Raw genomic sequence first — 17358 nt, forward strand, 5'->3', positions numbered from 1 at the left:
AATCTTCTGATCTGTGATTCCTAGAAAGTAACATCCTATTGAATGATCCTTAAGTTCCCGGCATATCATTGAAACTGGAATAGTCATATGACGGGATCCTTTTAGCACACCAATTAATAGAATCACATGGAGCAAAACAGATTTCAGGGGCCCACTTCATGCCCTCATCTGTATTACAATCAAAAGCTCTTTTAACTAGTGTAGTAAAATTGGAAGTTACCGTAACTAATCACAAACGTAACAAAATTTGTTCATGTGATTTATACAGTATTTCGAGGTATGTTTCACATTATAAGATAATTTTACCACACTTAAAAATTAGGACAAAGAAAACACAGGTTATGAAACTTGTTTCTTGAATGTAAGTTCCAACTCAACAGAGAATTAATACTAACTCTCACACAAGGTATATGGATAGTTTACTATACTCTCACAGTCTAATTAATGAGGAATAAAATGTATTTTTATGAATTCTGACTTTACAGGCAACAATGATCTAATGTAATAGGTCAATTGTTAAAGCAATAAAATTTAATATTTTAAATATTTTCTTTCCATTAGCATGTTAAGGACTGTAGGGCCTATATAACAATAAAAATAAATATTTTTTTCTGAAATTACAAAAACTTAGGGTGCTAGAAAAATTCTGACTTCATTTTTGGAATCCGCAGATGAAATTACATAAGAAACAGCAGAAATTGTACATTTAACAAAATCACTGTTGACCAGTATAATCATCATCATTAACAGGGTTACAATTTAAACTACATCTTCCTGTATCGAAAGTGTTTAAATTCTTGTCTTCTTCCTCCATTCTTCTCTTGCCTCCCAATCCCGTTCTTCCAAGCCTCTCTCCTTCATTCCACTTCTTATATCGTCCATCCAGGTTTTCCTTGGTATTCCCCTCTTTCCTCTTCCTGGCGGAATCCATTCCAAAATCTGTCTGGGCAATCTTCTTTCTGGCATTCTACGTACGTGGCCATAACATTCTAATTGCTTGTAGCTAACGAAATCTAACAATGTACTATTAACTCCCATTTCTTGTCTAATGGTTGTGTTTCGAATTTTTTCCAATTTAGAATATCTAGTGGAACGTCTAAAACAATTCATTTCAGTGGAGAGGAGTTTCAATCTCAGATTCGTGTTTAAATGCCACGTTTCTGCCCCATATGTTATAGTACTCCTTATTACCAGTATAATCATTGCCCTTATAATATTTATAATCCGGTGTGTGTGTCTTAGCTTGAGTGGCTACTTTGTCGAATGTTTTGCGAGTTTATAGGTGTGATGTTTCAAATGTTTATAATGCTTCGTGAAGGAGACACAAACGAAAGAGCTCAACCAAACACCCATCATTAATAGGAGCAAGGAACTCTCATAGCGCGTCATTTTATGAAAATAAGTTTAAAAAAAGACTCTTGCAAGCAAAGGATTTGATATTGTAACTATAATGCTTTTCACGCGACTTAGTTCGTACGTCTCATCTTCTTCGTGGCTACAATATTTTTTTCTAGTCGCTTGTATTATTTAAATTATCAACACTAACAGCGACTGAGTCTTAAGAATACAACTAGGCAACGTTGCTTAAGCTCGAATGACTTTTGTGTTCTGGGTGGCTAAAAAGCTACGTTCTCAATTAATTAAATCGCGTGAAAAGGGATATGACATATTCAGAGTCCCTGTAGGAAGGTTTTACTGCGACCACTATCTAGGGAAATAACGGCCAAACAACTTATTTTCCACACTCTTCGTGATAACTATTTCCATCATCAAACATATGATTTTCAAACAATAAATGTTCGCCATTACACTGCCTAATTTTTTTTGTTCTCAGCATTTTTCTACATAACTTCTCAAGTTCTTCATCATGTTGGATAGCTTTATTGTTGAATATGAGTCACTAAGGAGGTACCCTTTACAATTCAATAAAATTTGTTAATATTCCTACATAACTATTATTTTTTTTCAATTTCAGGCCTGTAGTAACGCTTCACCGTCCAGTCTTTCTTCGTCTGATTCTGAATTCGATCTTCTAAATTTGAAGTGAGTGCAGATTGTAGTATTTTCTCTTCGTTCTATCCCATTTTAATTTGAATTGAATACAATTAAGTTTCACTGTTCAATTTTCAGCATAACTTATACTCTTCCGGATTCCTGTAAGGAAAGCAAGAAAAATAAAAAAGTGGACTCTGATTCAAGTAGTTACGACGCATCTAAAGCAGCCACCTTCCCAGAAAATTTTGCAGTACATACAGTTTTAAGCGGTAAGAGTTTTATTAGAAGTAATTAGTTACAATTTTGCCAATGTTTATTGCTGAAAGTTATGAGAACATTGTTTAAGTTGGTATTGTTGTTGTTTGGTATTAATTTGAATATAAACGACCAAATTTAGAAACTGAAAATTGTTCATGATTCATATCTAATTTACACCTGATAATTTCACACATATAATGCTAAGTTATGAGAACATTTTTTTAAGTTGGTATTGTTGTTATCTGGTATTGATTTGAATATAAATGACCAAATTTAGAAACTGAAAAAAAAAGAAAATTGTTCATTATTGATATCTAATTTACACCTGATAATTTTACACGTATAATGCTTTCACCACAGACAACTTTTCTTTCATTGTGTCTTCCTTTCTTGTTCGTCTTGTGTGATTTTTCATTTTTATGTTAGGCCTATCTTCATTTTGCTTTATTGTTTTGTGTTATTCTTTTATTTCTCTTATGTTGCTTTCATTTCGTTTCCTTCACATTTTTTTTGTTCTTGTTATTCATTTCCCCTTCCATACTTCCTGCTCCCCTTTTTTTCTTCTTCCATTCTTCATTTAGTGTAATAATAAGTCTGTTTGATATGAATTGCTTAACCTTTGTGAATATCTCGTTACGCATAAACATCTGAATCCCTTAAAATATACACAAGTGGAAACTGTAATTAAAAAAATTATATATCGTAAGAAAAGTTTCACGAAGAAGAATAACTCTTTACAGGGTATATAACCATGACTTTGTTAGAGATTTTATGCGCATTAGAGCTTATCAAAATGAACAGTTTTTCATATAGGAACCCAATTTTGATTACGGTAGATCTTAATGTTGCTGTGTAATTATTGCAAACATTATGAACTTCATGCGGACACTGTACAGAACTTTGTTTACAGCGTACATTATGTTAGCCAGCTGGCATCACACCTCAATTCAGTTTAAATGTAGCTGTTTTTGTATATGACATTAAGTTTGAGTTATGCATTATGTACAAAGAGTAATTTTCGTTTATTTAGTGTTGTTACTGTGAGAAGATTGACATTTTAAGGGGAATTCCTTCTTATCGCATGCAAAATAATGGTAAAATAGCCTATCTTCAAGTAGTCATAAATATATTACTGCGAGTATTTATCAGAGCTCTTTCATTTTTAGTGATGTATGTATACACATTAAGCTTTAGAATAAAAAGAATGGTTTCTCTAGAGTTAATCTTTCCCCTTAAAATAATTTTTTAATTTAAACATTTTTTTTTTTTTTTTTTTTTTTTTTTTTTTTTTTTTTTTTTTTTTACAAATCCACTACATGCCTGTGATTAGGCACACGCTATTCACTTGTTATTGAAATTTTAGCTATTTACTGCTAATAGATACTAAAGAACACCCTACTAAAATTATTAATATATCTGCAATATTATAGGCTTGTACCAGTCACCACCGTAAAAAATATTGCTCTAATTCGAAGTCCATAAAAAATAATCAAATGTCTCGCTTTTTATTCTGCTTTGCTACTTAAAGTGGCTAGCGCTTACATCATAGCTTGTAACTTTGAAATGGAACTTTCTGAAAATAGACTCCTATATAAAAATTGTTTGTATTTTTCACCTCTACCACCCCTAAAAGTTTATAACAAAGCAATTGTTATACTCTGTATAGTGTATATGATTCGCTTTCTCATTTCATGCTATTCTTCCTGTCTTTCTAACGTCAATTCTTTTTATCTATATTCCTTTCCTTTATTTCATTCTTTTTTCATATTCTTCGTCATTATTTTCTTTTTTTTTCCTATATTCATATTTTTTATCTTTCCTTGTTTAGTTCTCTACATATTAATACTGTATATTTATTAATAAACTTCTATTATGTTTTGTAGTATCAGTTAGAGATATTTTTCTCTTTGAGTATTTTAAATACCAAAGGTCTAATTACTATGCCGAATGCATTTTCAAAGTCAATTACATAATGTAAAATTAACAGATTTTTAATTTTTTTCTTTGATATTTCTAAACGTGATTAATTTATTGAGGAACATTGGTTGATTATGAAGGAAATTTACTCTGTAGCCTAACATATAACAATATAATCAAATAATTCTGAACAATATAGGGTGTTTCTAAACATGATTAATTTCTTGGGAAACATTGGTCGATTTTGAATGAAATTTATTCTGTGGCCTAACATTTAATTGCAATATAATGAAATATTTCTGAATATTATAGGGTGTTTATAAACATGATTAATTTCTTTTGGTACATTGGTCGATTCTAAAGGAAATTTACTCTAACATTTAATTGCAATATAATCAAGTATTTCTAAACATTATACAACGTTTTTAAACATGATTAATTTCTTGCGGGACATTAGACGATTCTAAAGGAAATTAACTTCGTGCTTGATATTTAATTGCAATCTCATGAAGTATTTCTGGACATTATAAGACGTGTCTAAACATGACTGATTTCTTGGAAATATTGGACAATTCTAAAGTCAATTTACTCCGTGACTTAACATTTAATAGCAGTGTAATTAAGTATTTCTGAACATTATAGGATGTTTCTAAACATGATTAATTTCTTTAAGAATACTGGACGATTCTAAAGTAAATTTTCTCCGTGGCTTAACATTTAATTGCAGTGTAATGAAGTATTTCTTAACATTATAGGATATTTCTAAACATGATGATTTTCTTAGCGAACGTTAGACGATTCTAAATTAAATTTACTTTGTGGCCTGACATTTAATTGCAATATAATCAAGTATTTCAGAACATTATAGGGTGTTTCTAAACATGATTAATTTCATTGGCAACATTAGACGATTCTAAAGGAAATTTACTCTGTGACTTAACATTTAATTTCAATATAATGAAGTATGCGTGAACATTATAGGATGTTTCTAAACATAATTCATTTCTTGGAGAATATTGGACGATTCTAAAGTAAATTTGCACCGCGACTTAACATTTAACTTAATTAAGTAGGTATTTCTGGACATTATAGGATGTTTTTAAACATGATTAATTTCTTCGGAAACATTGGCCGTTTGTAATGGCAATTGACTCCGTGATCTGAAGATTTTGTGCAAAACATTTGAGTTTAATAAACAGAATAGAGTTACAAATTATATTAAATAGTTACATTCGATCTATTTCGTAAAAATATAGACTATAGCATATCAGCATATAATATAGCATTATTAACCTTCACATAAATATTTTGACATAGATTAAATAGCATATAATGTTACAATTCTTTTGCAGATGAAAGTGCATCCTCTGTTGATGGCCGTAGATCATCCAGTTTACAAAGTTTTCCATTCTCGGAATTGATTGAGTCCCCTACAAAAGACTCAGCTGCGAAATCTTTCATCAATGAGGTTAGAATGGCATTTCACTAGACCATAAGGTCATAATGTAATATGTATTAAATTTCATCTCACTTAACTTTGGTGGGAATAACGAATAAAAATTCTCTCCGGATGCATTCTTTTTACATTTCCTTTTAGGGCCTATAAACTGTTCAAAAAGTCCACTTCCTGCCTCAATTCAGGCCGCAGCTCCTCGTCTCGAGATCAGAACATGCTTGGCCTCCATGATCACCAGATCCCAACCCATTGCACTTCTTTCTATAGGGACACTTAAAGCCGTTGGTAATTCGAGTCCAAAGGATAATGAAGGAACTCTTCGTCAGATGATTCTGCAAGGCTTTCAGACAATAAAAAGAACTATTTCGGAAATATGGGAACATCATTGAAGCACCGACGGACCAAATGTGTGACTCTCAGGGGGAATTATGTTGAGAAGTAAAGATTGTTTCAGAATAATCATAGCTTAATGTCAGGCTATGAACTTTTCAAACAACTCTCGTACTACGCAACACAAAACCTTTCCACTCTCGATCCAAGGGAAATGTACACACTATTTCCTTAACAGTCGCATAGATCTGTAACAGTAGAAGACAGGTGGGATTTTCCTATGCGAAACCCGTTACCTGGCGAACACTCTGTATAAAGCGATATCATACGTACTAGTTTATTAGGTATAGATCGATAAGAATTGAGAGCTAGACACCAGAAGAAAATAGTTTTGGTCACGTATAGTGTGAACGGAATTTCGAGTCCAATTTATTACTTGAAGTAAATGATGATGATTATTATTACGAATAACTGACCAACGGCGTTGCGAGTATCATTTATATCCCGAAATTAAAACCGATAACATTTATAGGGGAAAAGGAACTGGTCAACCTACCCCATTATCTCCTGGCCTAGTTGCCTAATGAATGGAGTCTTGTTGGTATCGCTTGTGAGGTTCAGACCTGTCTTCGGACAGTTGACTAAACAACAACAACTTGAATGCTTCAGTTTTGGTGGTGATGATGAATTTATTGATTATAATAAGAATAATAATAATCATGATGATATGCATTAATTTAGCTACATAGCGAGAATCGCATGTAATTCGAAATGTATGTTAATAAAACTTGAATATGTAACTGAATGGACCGGCACTTCTGCTTTGTCGATGAGAGTTGTAGTCTACCTGTAAATTAGTTCTGACAAAAATCATCACTTATTTCATTGTCTGATGTTTCTCATTTTGCCAGGAAGATTTCGCACCATACAACCGGAAGTAAGCCTGAATCCGATCTGGAATTGAAAGGCACTAGATCAAAGGTAAGACTTAAATATTATAGCCTAATCAAATTTCTTCACTGCTAATTCTGATAAATTATACTTGTTATACATTCTTCATTTCGAAAGCTAGAATTATATGTTATATTCTGCGCTCTTCAAATTAAAATGTTACGTCAGTTCGTGACATTTTCTTAACGAAGTTCACTACATAATAGAATTTTAGATTTTCAGTGAATGTTTATATCTGAATTTGTACAAATTTTTAACTGATGAGCTTTCTTAATCCTGTATACTACACTGTATTAGTGGCTCTTTTCGGTTTTATAACGTTTACATGTTACGTAATAAAATTTGCATTATTGAAATGATATAAAACACATTCAAGTATATGCTGAATACGATATTACTCCAGTAAATCTTATTCTTGTAGAGATTATTCTAAGGACTTCATGAATTCGTTAATATGTATCATTTTGATTAGGAGGTGAATCAATAGTGGATTATTGAAGAGGAGTTTCAATTTAACTCCTCCCGCTTCCCATGGAATTAGAACGAAGTTTCGGTAAAAATTTTAACAATCTCACCAACATGTTATTAATCTACAATTAACTAATTGTAATTTAATTTAAATACGAAAGTTAAATCATATTTCAAAAGTTTCTCCTCCCATTTCCCCTTCGACAGTGACAGTGACAATAATCATGGAAATATTATTATTATTATTATTATTATTATTGTTATTATTATTATTGTTATTATTATTATTATTGTTGTTATTATTATTATTATTATTATTATTATTATTATTATTATTAATCTAATGCTCCAGACTATAGGAACTCAGCCATCAGTCTTCTAGTCTCCCAATACATTTGTCCATTTGTCCCGTTCCGGAATTTGTGAAGTGCAGTACATTTCCTAAGATAGTCGCAGTTAATGGAAAAATTGAATTATGGGTTATGTTACATAAATGAATATCAAATAAAATACACTAGTGTGTTAAAGAAAGTACATAATCTTAAATCTCATGTCAACTTTAAATCTAAATATTCTTATTTACTTATGTCGTCGCATACTTGTCTGTTTAGTAATGTAAATTGTTTTATTTTTTTTATTTATCTTTATTTTTATTTTAAAATTAGTAAGTTATAGCTATACGTTTAGGCTCTCAGCACACAGTTTTACAATGTTAGCACCACAGTTATGAATATACAGTTTTTGACATGAATACGTCTTTGTTTGAGATACAATATTCATGCGGAAAGGTAACATTTTAGTGTAATACAAAGTTTAAGTCTCCGCTAGACTGTAAATGCCAAAGTGCTCGTGCTGCCGTCTGTCGCGTGTTGCGTATTGTAAGTGAATAAGCGATGAGCGTTATCCAGTAAGAACTCAATTATAACCCTTTATTTAGAAAATCACTCTTTCAGCTTTCTCAATAACGGGACTGCCTCATTGGACAAAGCATAATTAACACAGAAAGCAAAACTGAAATTAGACAGGAAAGAAAAAAGGAAAGAAGTCACATGCAATAAAAAAAATAATAAAAATATTTCAGATGATAAAAATGGCAATAAAATACAAAACAATAAAATATGGACGCGTTCACACAATCATTGAAATTTTGTCAATCTCTTGTCACTTTTTTTTTTACGGTTACATGTTTAAGAAATAGTTTCTTATTCTTTACTATACATACTTATGCGTCTTAAAAGTCTATTCATGAAATACGAAGTCTTAATATAGCGTCAATAAAGCAATGGTGCAATGACAGTGGTAGGGAAACCGAAATACTTGGAGAAAATTCTCCTCGCAATCGCTTTTTAATCAGTAATTTCACAGATCTTCTCAAGGACATTTAGACCTAATCCGGTTTAGCTTGATGCGCAATGGTCTCAACGAGTCCATTGTTAGAATATGTTCATTTTGAGGGGTATTGGGTTAGTTGTGGAACGGTATTCAGTGCGATCAGACCTCTGTATGCACAGCAAGTCGGGCGAGGGTAACAATCGCATGTCCTTTCCCTTCGAATATCTCGCCCTTTTGAACCGGTATAAGGTACAAGCGCTATTGCTGCTGCTGAGAGAAGTTAAACAATAAAACACAATAAGTAATATCAGTGTAATATTTTAATTGGAATTACCACATGAAGAAAATTATTATTATTATTATTATTATTATTATTATTATTATTATTATTATTATTATTATTATTATTATTAAAAGTAAAAACGTAGTACATTATCCCTCATGTAGGCTTACTTATACAAATAATGATATTGTAAAAAAGATAACATTAATGGTTTCCTTCAAAAGCAGGTAACTTTCAGCGATAAAAGGGAATCGGTTGATGAGCCACCAGCACATAAACATGAAAGTGTGACATCAAGCTCTTGTACTGCTAGACAAGAACGTGCAAGGTAATTATGAATGTAAAATATGAATGAATGAATGAATGAATGAATGAATGAATGAATGAATGAATGAATGAATGAGCCATTTTTGTCTCATGAAGGGCTAAGGGCTCCTAAAAATGTAATTTCATTGGGAACTCATGTAGTGAGCTAGTACTGCTGTAGGCTATATCCGAATAAAAGCACAGAAATTAAGCTTTCACCAGGCAACAGGATCAGGTTAGTGTGTATTTAATCATCTGCAGAAATTATCAGACAGATTTTGGAGTGGTGAACGATTAATACTTCCTGGAGTCTTAAATACAAGATTTGGAAATAGAACAATTTAAGAAACAAATTTCTCTGGTCCTAACTTTAAATTCGTACAACATGATGATAATGATGTATATCTTCAAATATACCGGTATTAGTACAAATCATTGCTTTGATTTTTTAAGTAATAAACTTTTGCTTGTTTAATACTTCAAATTATTAGTTAACGTACTTGCATATTTTCCCATAAAACCGATACTAGAACTAGCCCACAATAGTGCTTCAATGGATATAAACGTTGTCCCGTATATAATCTATGGCTCTATGCAACTGTAGTTGTAATACGTTTGTCCAACAAACTTTTTATTCCTCGCTTCCTGTTGTCATAACACGAGTTATTATCTGAATTTATTCTTCCTCACTCCGAGATGCGGTTGGTTACTCTTTCTTTGCTTCTTATGGATATTTATTTTGCCACTTCCACTTAAAGGCATCTTTATGAAACTTTCACCAAGCATCAAGCAACCCTTTCTATACTGTTTTAAGATGAAAATTCCTCCTTAGTCAACTAAGTGCTTTTACAGGGTAATCCCAAAAGGGGTGTCAAAAAATAGCATGCACTTATGAGTTAGGTGCAATTTTCTCGGACAGATTAGATTATAGGTTTTCAATTCATCCTAGTTTAATCAGAATATATTACTTGACAAAATGAATAAGATATTTTCTCTGTTTTATTGAAGAGAAGCTACATACTACAACAAACAATTGAAGAATTACCTCAAAATCTGTGCGTCAGTGACTGACCATGATAATATCTTTGAAAAATATTGGAGTGCAAGAGGTCAAATGACTTTATTGTCAAACACCTGGTATTAGAAAACAACAACAACAATTGAAGAATTTGTTTAGATACAAATTTGCTATTTTAATTTTAATTTTTTTTTTAATTGTGTGAACAAAAATTCATTACAGTCATTTCAAAGAGCCGTTTAATCCACAAATACAAAAAAGTCTAGAGCTCTCTCTAAGGATTCATGAAGAAATGGTAAGTAAAAATTCATTTTTGTTACTCCTTTTGGGACCACCATGTAAACACATTTCGTTGACTAACGATATGTTTTTATCTTAAAACGGTATAGAAAGGGTTGCCTAATGTTTTGTGAAAGTTTCATAAAGCTACAAAAGTGGAAATTCATTAATTAGTATTTTAAAATACAGTCAACTCCCAATAACGTGCGGTAATTAATGCACGAACTTCCGCGAAATATCGAAAATCGCGAATTATTCGAAAAATTTTTATTAGTATCGTCACATGGGGCAACTTTGGCCCTTTCGGTATAACTTTGACCCAAACAAAATATAAGATTTGAATCTTTATATCAGGTGCCCGACTTCAGATAGTCAAATATTTGTTCAATTGGACTGTAGATGGTAGTATTATGCACATATTCAGTGCATTCTAAGTTTATCAGATTTACCGCAATAGCGCAGCACATTCATTAGTACATCAGCTGTTAGAACATATCAATTTACTCTCTGCAAACTTCTTTGTGTCCAGACCATAAATTAAATGATAAAAATTAGGAAGTGTCTTAACTTATATATAAATATGTGCGAAATAGGTAGAAAACTATGTTTGGCTTTTATGTTTTCCCTTGTTGGCGAAATTTCATCCCAAACAAAGTGATGTTTTTTCAGTTGATTTCTGGGTTATCTTAAGCCCTGGGAAAAGGGGTTTGTTTTTTGTCCCACATTTGATACAGTAATCTATTTTTTCTTAAATGGGTATGCCACCTAGATAACATATAAATCTCGTATTTTTTTCATGATATTGTTCTCAATTTCTGTAATATAATTATTTTCATTACATAAATAAGAAACTAGGTGATTTGATATTTTTGTCTTTTATTTAGTCTTTCTGTGTTATGCAGATACCCAAAATTGGGGTTACTTTGCCTCAAGATGTGTTAGAGTCTTGATTACTATTATATACTGTATGTTGACTGGGTTAAAGTTTCCCCATTTCAGGGCAACATTACCCCAAATACTCACTCTCAGCTAGCAATCTTGGGTACAGATACTGGGAGGCCAGAGAAAAAATGATGAATTTCTTAACTATTTACTTTTAAGTTGTATTCTTGCAATTGTCTTTGTATATTCCCTGTTTGTTTTCCTTTTGATCATTGTAAGATTAATGACATTTGTCAATTACCTCTGCATTAAATAAATAAATACATAAATAATAAATTACCCAAATACTTAAAGAACCAATAGCAACATTTAAAATCTAGTAACATGTCTGTGATTGCAGTATAATACTGACTGACATCTTAGGAACCCCAGAGGTGAAAATTAACAATTTCAAATTAACTTAATTAAAAATACAGCACTTTAAACTACACTGCATGGTAAAGGTGGGTTAATGATGTTGCCCCACTTGACGTTATATTTAAAGTCAAGTAAAAGTTACTCTGACAGGTTTAATTACTAAAATACTCTTCAAAATCAAGTGCAAAATGTGAAACAGTGCGAAAGAGTTTGAAAAATATAATATTATAGAATACTGCAGTGGGTCAGAATCTTAAGACAAGAAACACAAAATATCATGAGACACTTAAGTTCAACAAAAATAATCTGTCATAGTTTTTTGTTTCGAAGAGGATTGTTCATTTTTTATGATTTTGAATCGCAAATTTCTTAAGAGAGAGGGAGACAGAGTGAATCGAGTGAAAATGGAAATGACATTACTTTGTCCCCTTCTCCGAGGAACTTTATATCGCTTAGGAATATAGTTAATAACTATATTCCTAAATTTAATCTATTATTAATACAGATACATATGGTCATTCCTATCTTACTGATTGTGTTGTGTTGTTAAAACTTTTGCTTTAATACATTAAGATTTACCTAAACAAATTGAGATATTTTCAATATTTTTGTTTTGTTTCTAGAAGATCTCCAAGACATCATAGCAAGATTTCTAAATCCTATTCTAAGCAAGGTATGGTTTAGTTTGGGAAATATCCTAGCTCTAAGAAAACAGATATAAAATTCACGGAATTTTTAAATATCAAGCACTTTTTTAATTCATTTTCAACGAATAAAAACGTCATTTAAGTCACAAAAGAATGGGATTTATTTATTTCTAAGTGTTCAATATCATCATCATCATCATCATCATCATCCTTCCAAGTATTAAACCTTCTGGGCTGTTATGATCACAGCAGAAAATTTTCTGTCCATAATTTCTTTGGACAACCTAAGGGTCTTTCAGCTGGACGTAATGAAACATGGTCTTCGGAATTCTATGTGAAGAAATTTTCCGTATGTGATTGTATCAGGTAATCTGGTATTTGTGGGTGTAGTGCATTACGGAATTTAATTTTATTTCTTTTAAGCTTAATATATCTTCATTCCTTTTATGGCCCAGCTTTGGTATATCTTACCGTTCTTCTCAGGAAGCTCTTTTGCAAGACTTTCTTTTGTTTTCATTATTGTCCATGCTTCGCAGCCATAACTTAATACAGACTTGCTAAGGTTTCGTAAAATCGTATTCGAGTATGCTTTTGCACTAAAGAATATATTCTTTATTATTCCCATGTATCTCTTTACTTGGACGACAGAGTAAGATGGAAGACCGTTGTTAAAGAGGCCAAAACCCACTCAGGGTTGTAGCGCCAAACGATGATGATGATGATGATGATCAATCAATCTTCTTAATGTATCCAGCTGTTTGCTGACAACATAAAGTCCACTATAGTCCACTGTGCTGTAGTCTGAGATGATGATGATCTCTTTACTTAATGAGTTTGTTTGGTAAATCTAATCCTTCAAGAAATGATAACTAATACATTCATAACCCAGATATGTAATGGTGTTTGTTGCTCTATCCAAAACTTTATTATTTAAACGCAATTCTTAACTGGATATTTTCCACAAAAAGGAAAAATGTTCGACATTATCAGTATTTAGAGCCTATTCCCAAGCCCACCGCTTTAGAGTAGTGGTCAGCGTGTCTGACAGCGAAACTAGCGGGTTCGGGATAGAATCCTGGTTGGGCCAAGTTTACTGGTTTAGTATTTTCCGGAGTTTTCCCTCAACCCATTACAAGAAAATACTGGGTAACCTTTGACGTCGGACTCTGGACTTACTTTGCAGTTATTATCACTTCATCTTCACTCAATGTGTTTCAAGCTCCAAAATTTTCTCCAGGCAATTCCTATTTTTTCTTATCAGCATAAATCTTTTCAACAATGAGATGTCCTGCCCTGGGTGGATGAATTTTATTCCTCTACACATTCTATATAAAATTATATACCTTTATCTTCCCTTTAAAAAATGTTTTAGAATTTGTATATAATTTGAGTTCACACGTCTCAAAAGCGAATTATGTTGTTGTGTTTAGTCAACTGACTGAAGACAGCTCTCTGAACCTCACAAAAAGGCACCACCTATGAGGCAACTAGGCCAGGAGATAATGGGTTAGGGTGGCCAGTTCATTTACCCCTCCATTGCATACATCGCCTACTAGCTACATATTACACTAGTCAGACGAATTATGTCATTTCATTTAATGTTCTCCTAAGGGCAGGTCTTTCACTGCAAACCCAGCTTTCTCCAATCTTTCCTGTTTTCTGCCTTTCTCTTTGTTTCCTCATATGATCCATATATCTTAATGTCGTCTATGATCTGATATCTTCTTCTACCCCGAACTCTTCTCCCGTCACCATTCTTTCTAGTGCATCCTTCAGTAGGCAGTTTCTTCGCAGCCAGTGACTCTACCAATTCCTTTTTCTCTTCCTTATCAGTTTCAGCATCATTCCTTCTTCACCCACTCTTTCCAACACAGCTTCATTTCTTATTCAGTCTGTCCACTTCACACATTCCATTCTTATCCATATCCACATTTCAAATGCTTCTATTCGCTTCTCTCCACTTCGTCGTAATGTCCATGTATCTGCCCCATACAATGTCCCACTCCATACAAAGCACTTCACTAGTCTCTTCCTTAGTTCTTTTTCCAGAGGTCAGCAGAAGATGCTCATTTTTCTATTAAAGGCTTCCTTTGTCATTGCTATCCTCCTTTTGACTTCCTGGCTGCAGCTCATGTTACTTACTGCTTATAGTACATCCCAAGTATTTGAATATGTTCACTTGCTCCACTTCCTCATTTAGAATTCGCAAGTTTATCTTCTGTATTTTTTCCTATGACATTGCTCTTCGTCTTATTTGCATTTATCTTCATCCCATACTGCTCACAGGTGTCATTTAGCTCCAGTAGCATAATTATGTAAGGAGGTTTATTTGTTTCTGGTAGTTCTTAATGAGATAATCTTTACAATAAACTGTCTTTCTGTGATCAGTTACGTTGAAACATACTCTAATTAAAATCCAAAATTTTTGTAAAAGTACAGTAATTGAAATTCTTACATAAATATCATAATAATAGTCTACTTCTAACGCACTAAAGTTATGAAAGTCTACACAAAATTTCAGTTTTCGAACATAATTTTTAATGAGACGCGGAGACTTGTAATATAAAAATAAAAAAAATGGAAGAAAAATTCACACAGTATGTAATAAGAAAGAATATGCACCTATTATAAGTTACTCAGGAGAAGAGCGAAAGGTCCACCGGTGTGGAGTAACGGCTAGCATGCCTGACCATGACAAGAGCGGACCTGGGTTCAAACCCTGGTTGGACAGAAGTTTTTCTGGGGTTTTCCCTCAATCCATTAAGAGCAAATGCTGGTTAACTTTCGGCGCTGGACCCTGGATTCATTTCGCTGGCATTATCACCTTCATTTCATTCAGACGCTAGATAACCTTAGCATTTGATAAAGCGTCATAAAATAACCAATTAATAATACTAAGAGCCACAGTCTAGTATATACAGTCACGAAGCTCAATACGTACTAAATATGCATCCATAGATAATTGCTAACCACTAGGATCGCTACTATCGCCTTATCACAAACAATGCGAAATAGTATCTGCACAGTCTATTGTTTCTAGTACCGTCATCAACACAAGCTTCGTGACTGTATATACTAGATTGTGGTGGTACTAGGAATGGTTTTATAGAAATGCATGCGTACTTTACTGTTCACATTTATTTCCAAATTTTGACGAATCATGCCATAAAACTACAATTTGGTCTAAAACTATGTTTGTTCTGTGTGCAGCAACTTCAACAGCAGAGAAGGCTATCCAGGTTCGTAGCGACAGAGACCGTTTAGGAGAGGGTTCGCTGTCTGATACAGATAGGAGTGTTGTGGAGATATACCGAGGTTGCTCCGAAACTGCCGTATCTCCGCCGAGATCAACCAAATCCGACTCCATTGGAAGTACTCGGCCTCGGATTTGGGGTAAGAAACCCCTGTCTCCCCGCTTGGCCCACGAACCGTGTACCAGCTCTACTAACAGACGGAAACCGAAGTACAGAATGGCACATCAGCAGACAAGGTAAATGCTTTACAGATTTGGCCTTAAATTTTACTAATAACAAATATAGAAACATTGCGAATCGAATGGGTTGATAGAAACATTGCGAATCGAATGGGTTGATAGAAACATTGCGAATCGAATGGGTTGATTGAAGGAACAGAGTTTATTTTTGTCGGCCAAAATTCGCACTAACAGAGCTATAAAGGTTGATTCACAATAAACCGGAAACGAGAACCAGAACTAGAAAGGAAAAATTGTTAAAAATATATATATATATATATATATATATATATATATATATATTTAAATGTGAGCATTCACAATTAACGAGAAGCTTGCCGGATCCCGGGAACGGGAACGTGAGGTTGTCCAAGTTTCAAGTTTGCCATTCTCGTTTCCGATCACTGCCTAATAAATTCATTCTGTTACCATGTTTAAGCTATCTGATCGTCGTATATTTTGTAACAAGGAGGCCATGACATAATTTCTTCTTCATGCATCATTTGTAACTAACTCGGAAGAAGAAGATCTGTGAAGTCTAAAATTAAAAGATTACTACTGTTTACCCAATTTTATTATATAGGTCTAGTATTATAATAGTGCAGATGGGGTAAATATAAGTTTAAATGGAGACACAAGCACATCAACAAAATAATAAGTAAATCAATTTGTGTAATGTGAAAATGAGTACTCAATGGTCATTCGTAGCCACGATGGTCATTGCTGTGACGCATGCTGTCATTCATTATTGTGTACTAAACTTACGATTTAGTGCGCTGTATTTGGTGCATTATTAAATTAAAAATAAATATGAGGCTTGTACACTTGCAACTTGGAATTTCAGTAAAATCACTTTCAATATATGCTACGTGTAGGCCTGTACTGAGTGACCAGAATTAAATTTTTAAATATTCTGTGTCATTAATTCTGAAGTTAGTTAACCTGTGTTTATGTTGGCTGATTTGTTCTCATTAGAGAATCTCGTTGGTCAATTATACACATTTAATTTCAGAATGCGTAATATCGACTTTACATATCGTTGTTGACATACATATCGATATATGTATAGCCGTTTCCGTTCTCAGTTTATTGTGAATAAAAATCTTCGCTTTCATGTCCTCCGTTTCTAATTCTCTTTCTGGTTCTCGTTTCCGGTTTATTGTGAACCAGCCTTAAAGCCAAATACTGCATGGACTGTTCCAGAAAGACAACATTAAAATTTGTAATTATCTTTATTATCATCATCGTAATCATTAAGGTTTAGGCCTTTTTACCTCTATAGTCTTATCTAAAATAATTGGTCTTCCTATTTTTTTACTGGCCTTCCTAGTGACCTTCTCCCTTCCC

The 17358-nt window shown here is 33.0% G+C and overlaps 1 protein-coding gene across 6 annotated transcripts in view; it reads left to right on the forward strand.

Annotated features, from left to right (window-relative positions):
• LOC138715203 (uncharacterized) overlaps positions 1-17358 on the forward strand; it is a 120418-nt gene that overhangs the window by 27992 nt on the left and 75068 nt on the right. For 3 of the 6 annotated variants that reach the window (XM_069847846.1, XM_069847844.1, XM_069847847.1), the window contains exons 2-8: positions 1976-2043; positions 2131-2264; positions 5523-5638; positions 6872-6937; positions 9215-9318; positions 12516-12565; positions 15750-16029. In XM_069847846.1, coding sequence (XP_069703947.1) covers positions 1976-2043; positions 2131-2264; positions 5523-5638; positions 6872-6937; positions 9215-9318; positions 12516-12565; positions 15750-16029 — 818 coding nt within the window. Of the gene's footprint in view, positions 1-1975; positions 2044-2130; positions 2265-5522; positions 5639-6867; positions 6938-9214; positions 9319-12515; positions 12566-15749; positions 16030-17358 lie in introns of those variants that run through there. The other 3 variants (XM_069847849.1, XM_069847845.1, XM_069847848.1) reach the window with 3 other exon arrangements.

This window comes from Periplaneta americana, chromosome 15 (genome assembly GCF_040183065.1).
Source record: "Periplaneta americana isolate PAMFEO1 chromosome 15, P.americana_PAMFEO1_priV1, whole genome shotgun sequence".
Taxonomy (NCBI): Eukaryota; Metazoa; Arthropoda; class Insecta; order Blattodea; family Blattidae; genus Periplaneta; species Periplaneta americana.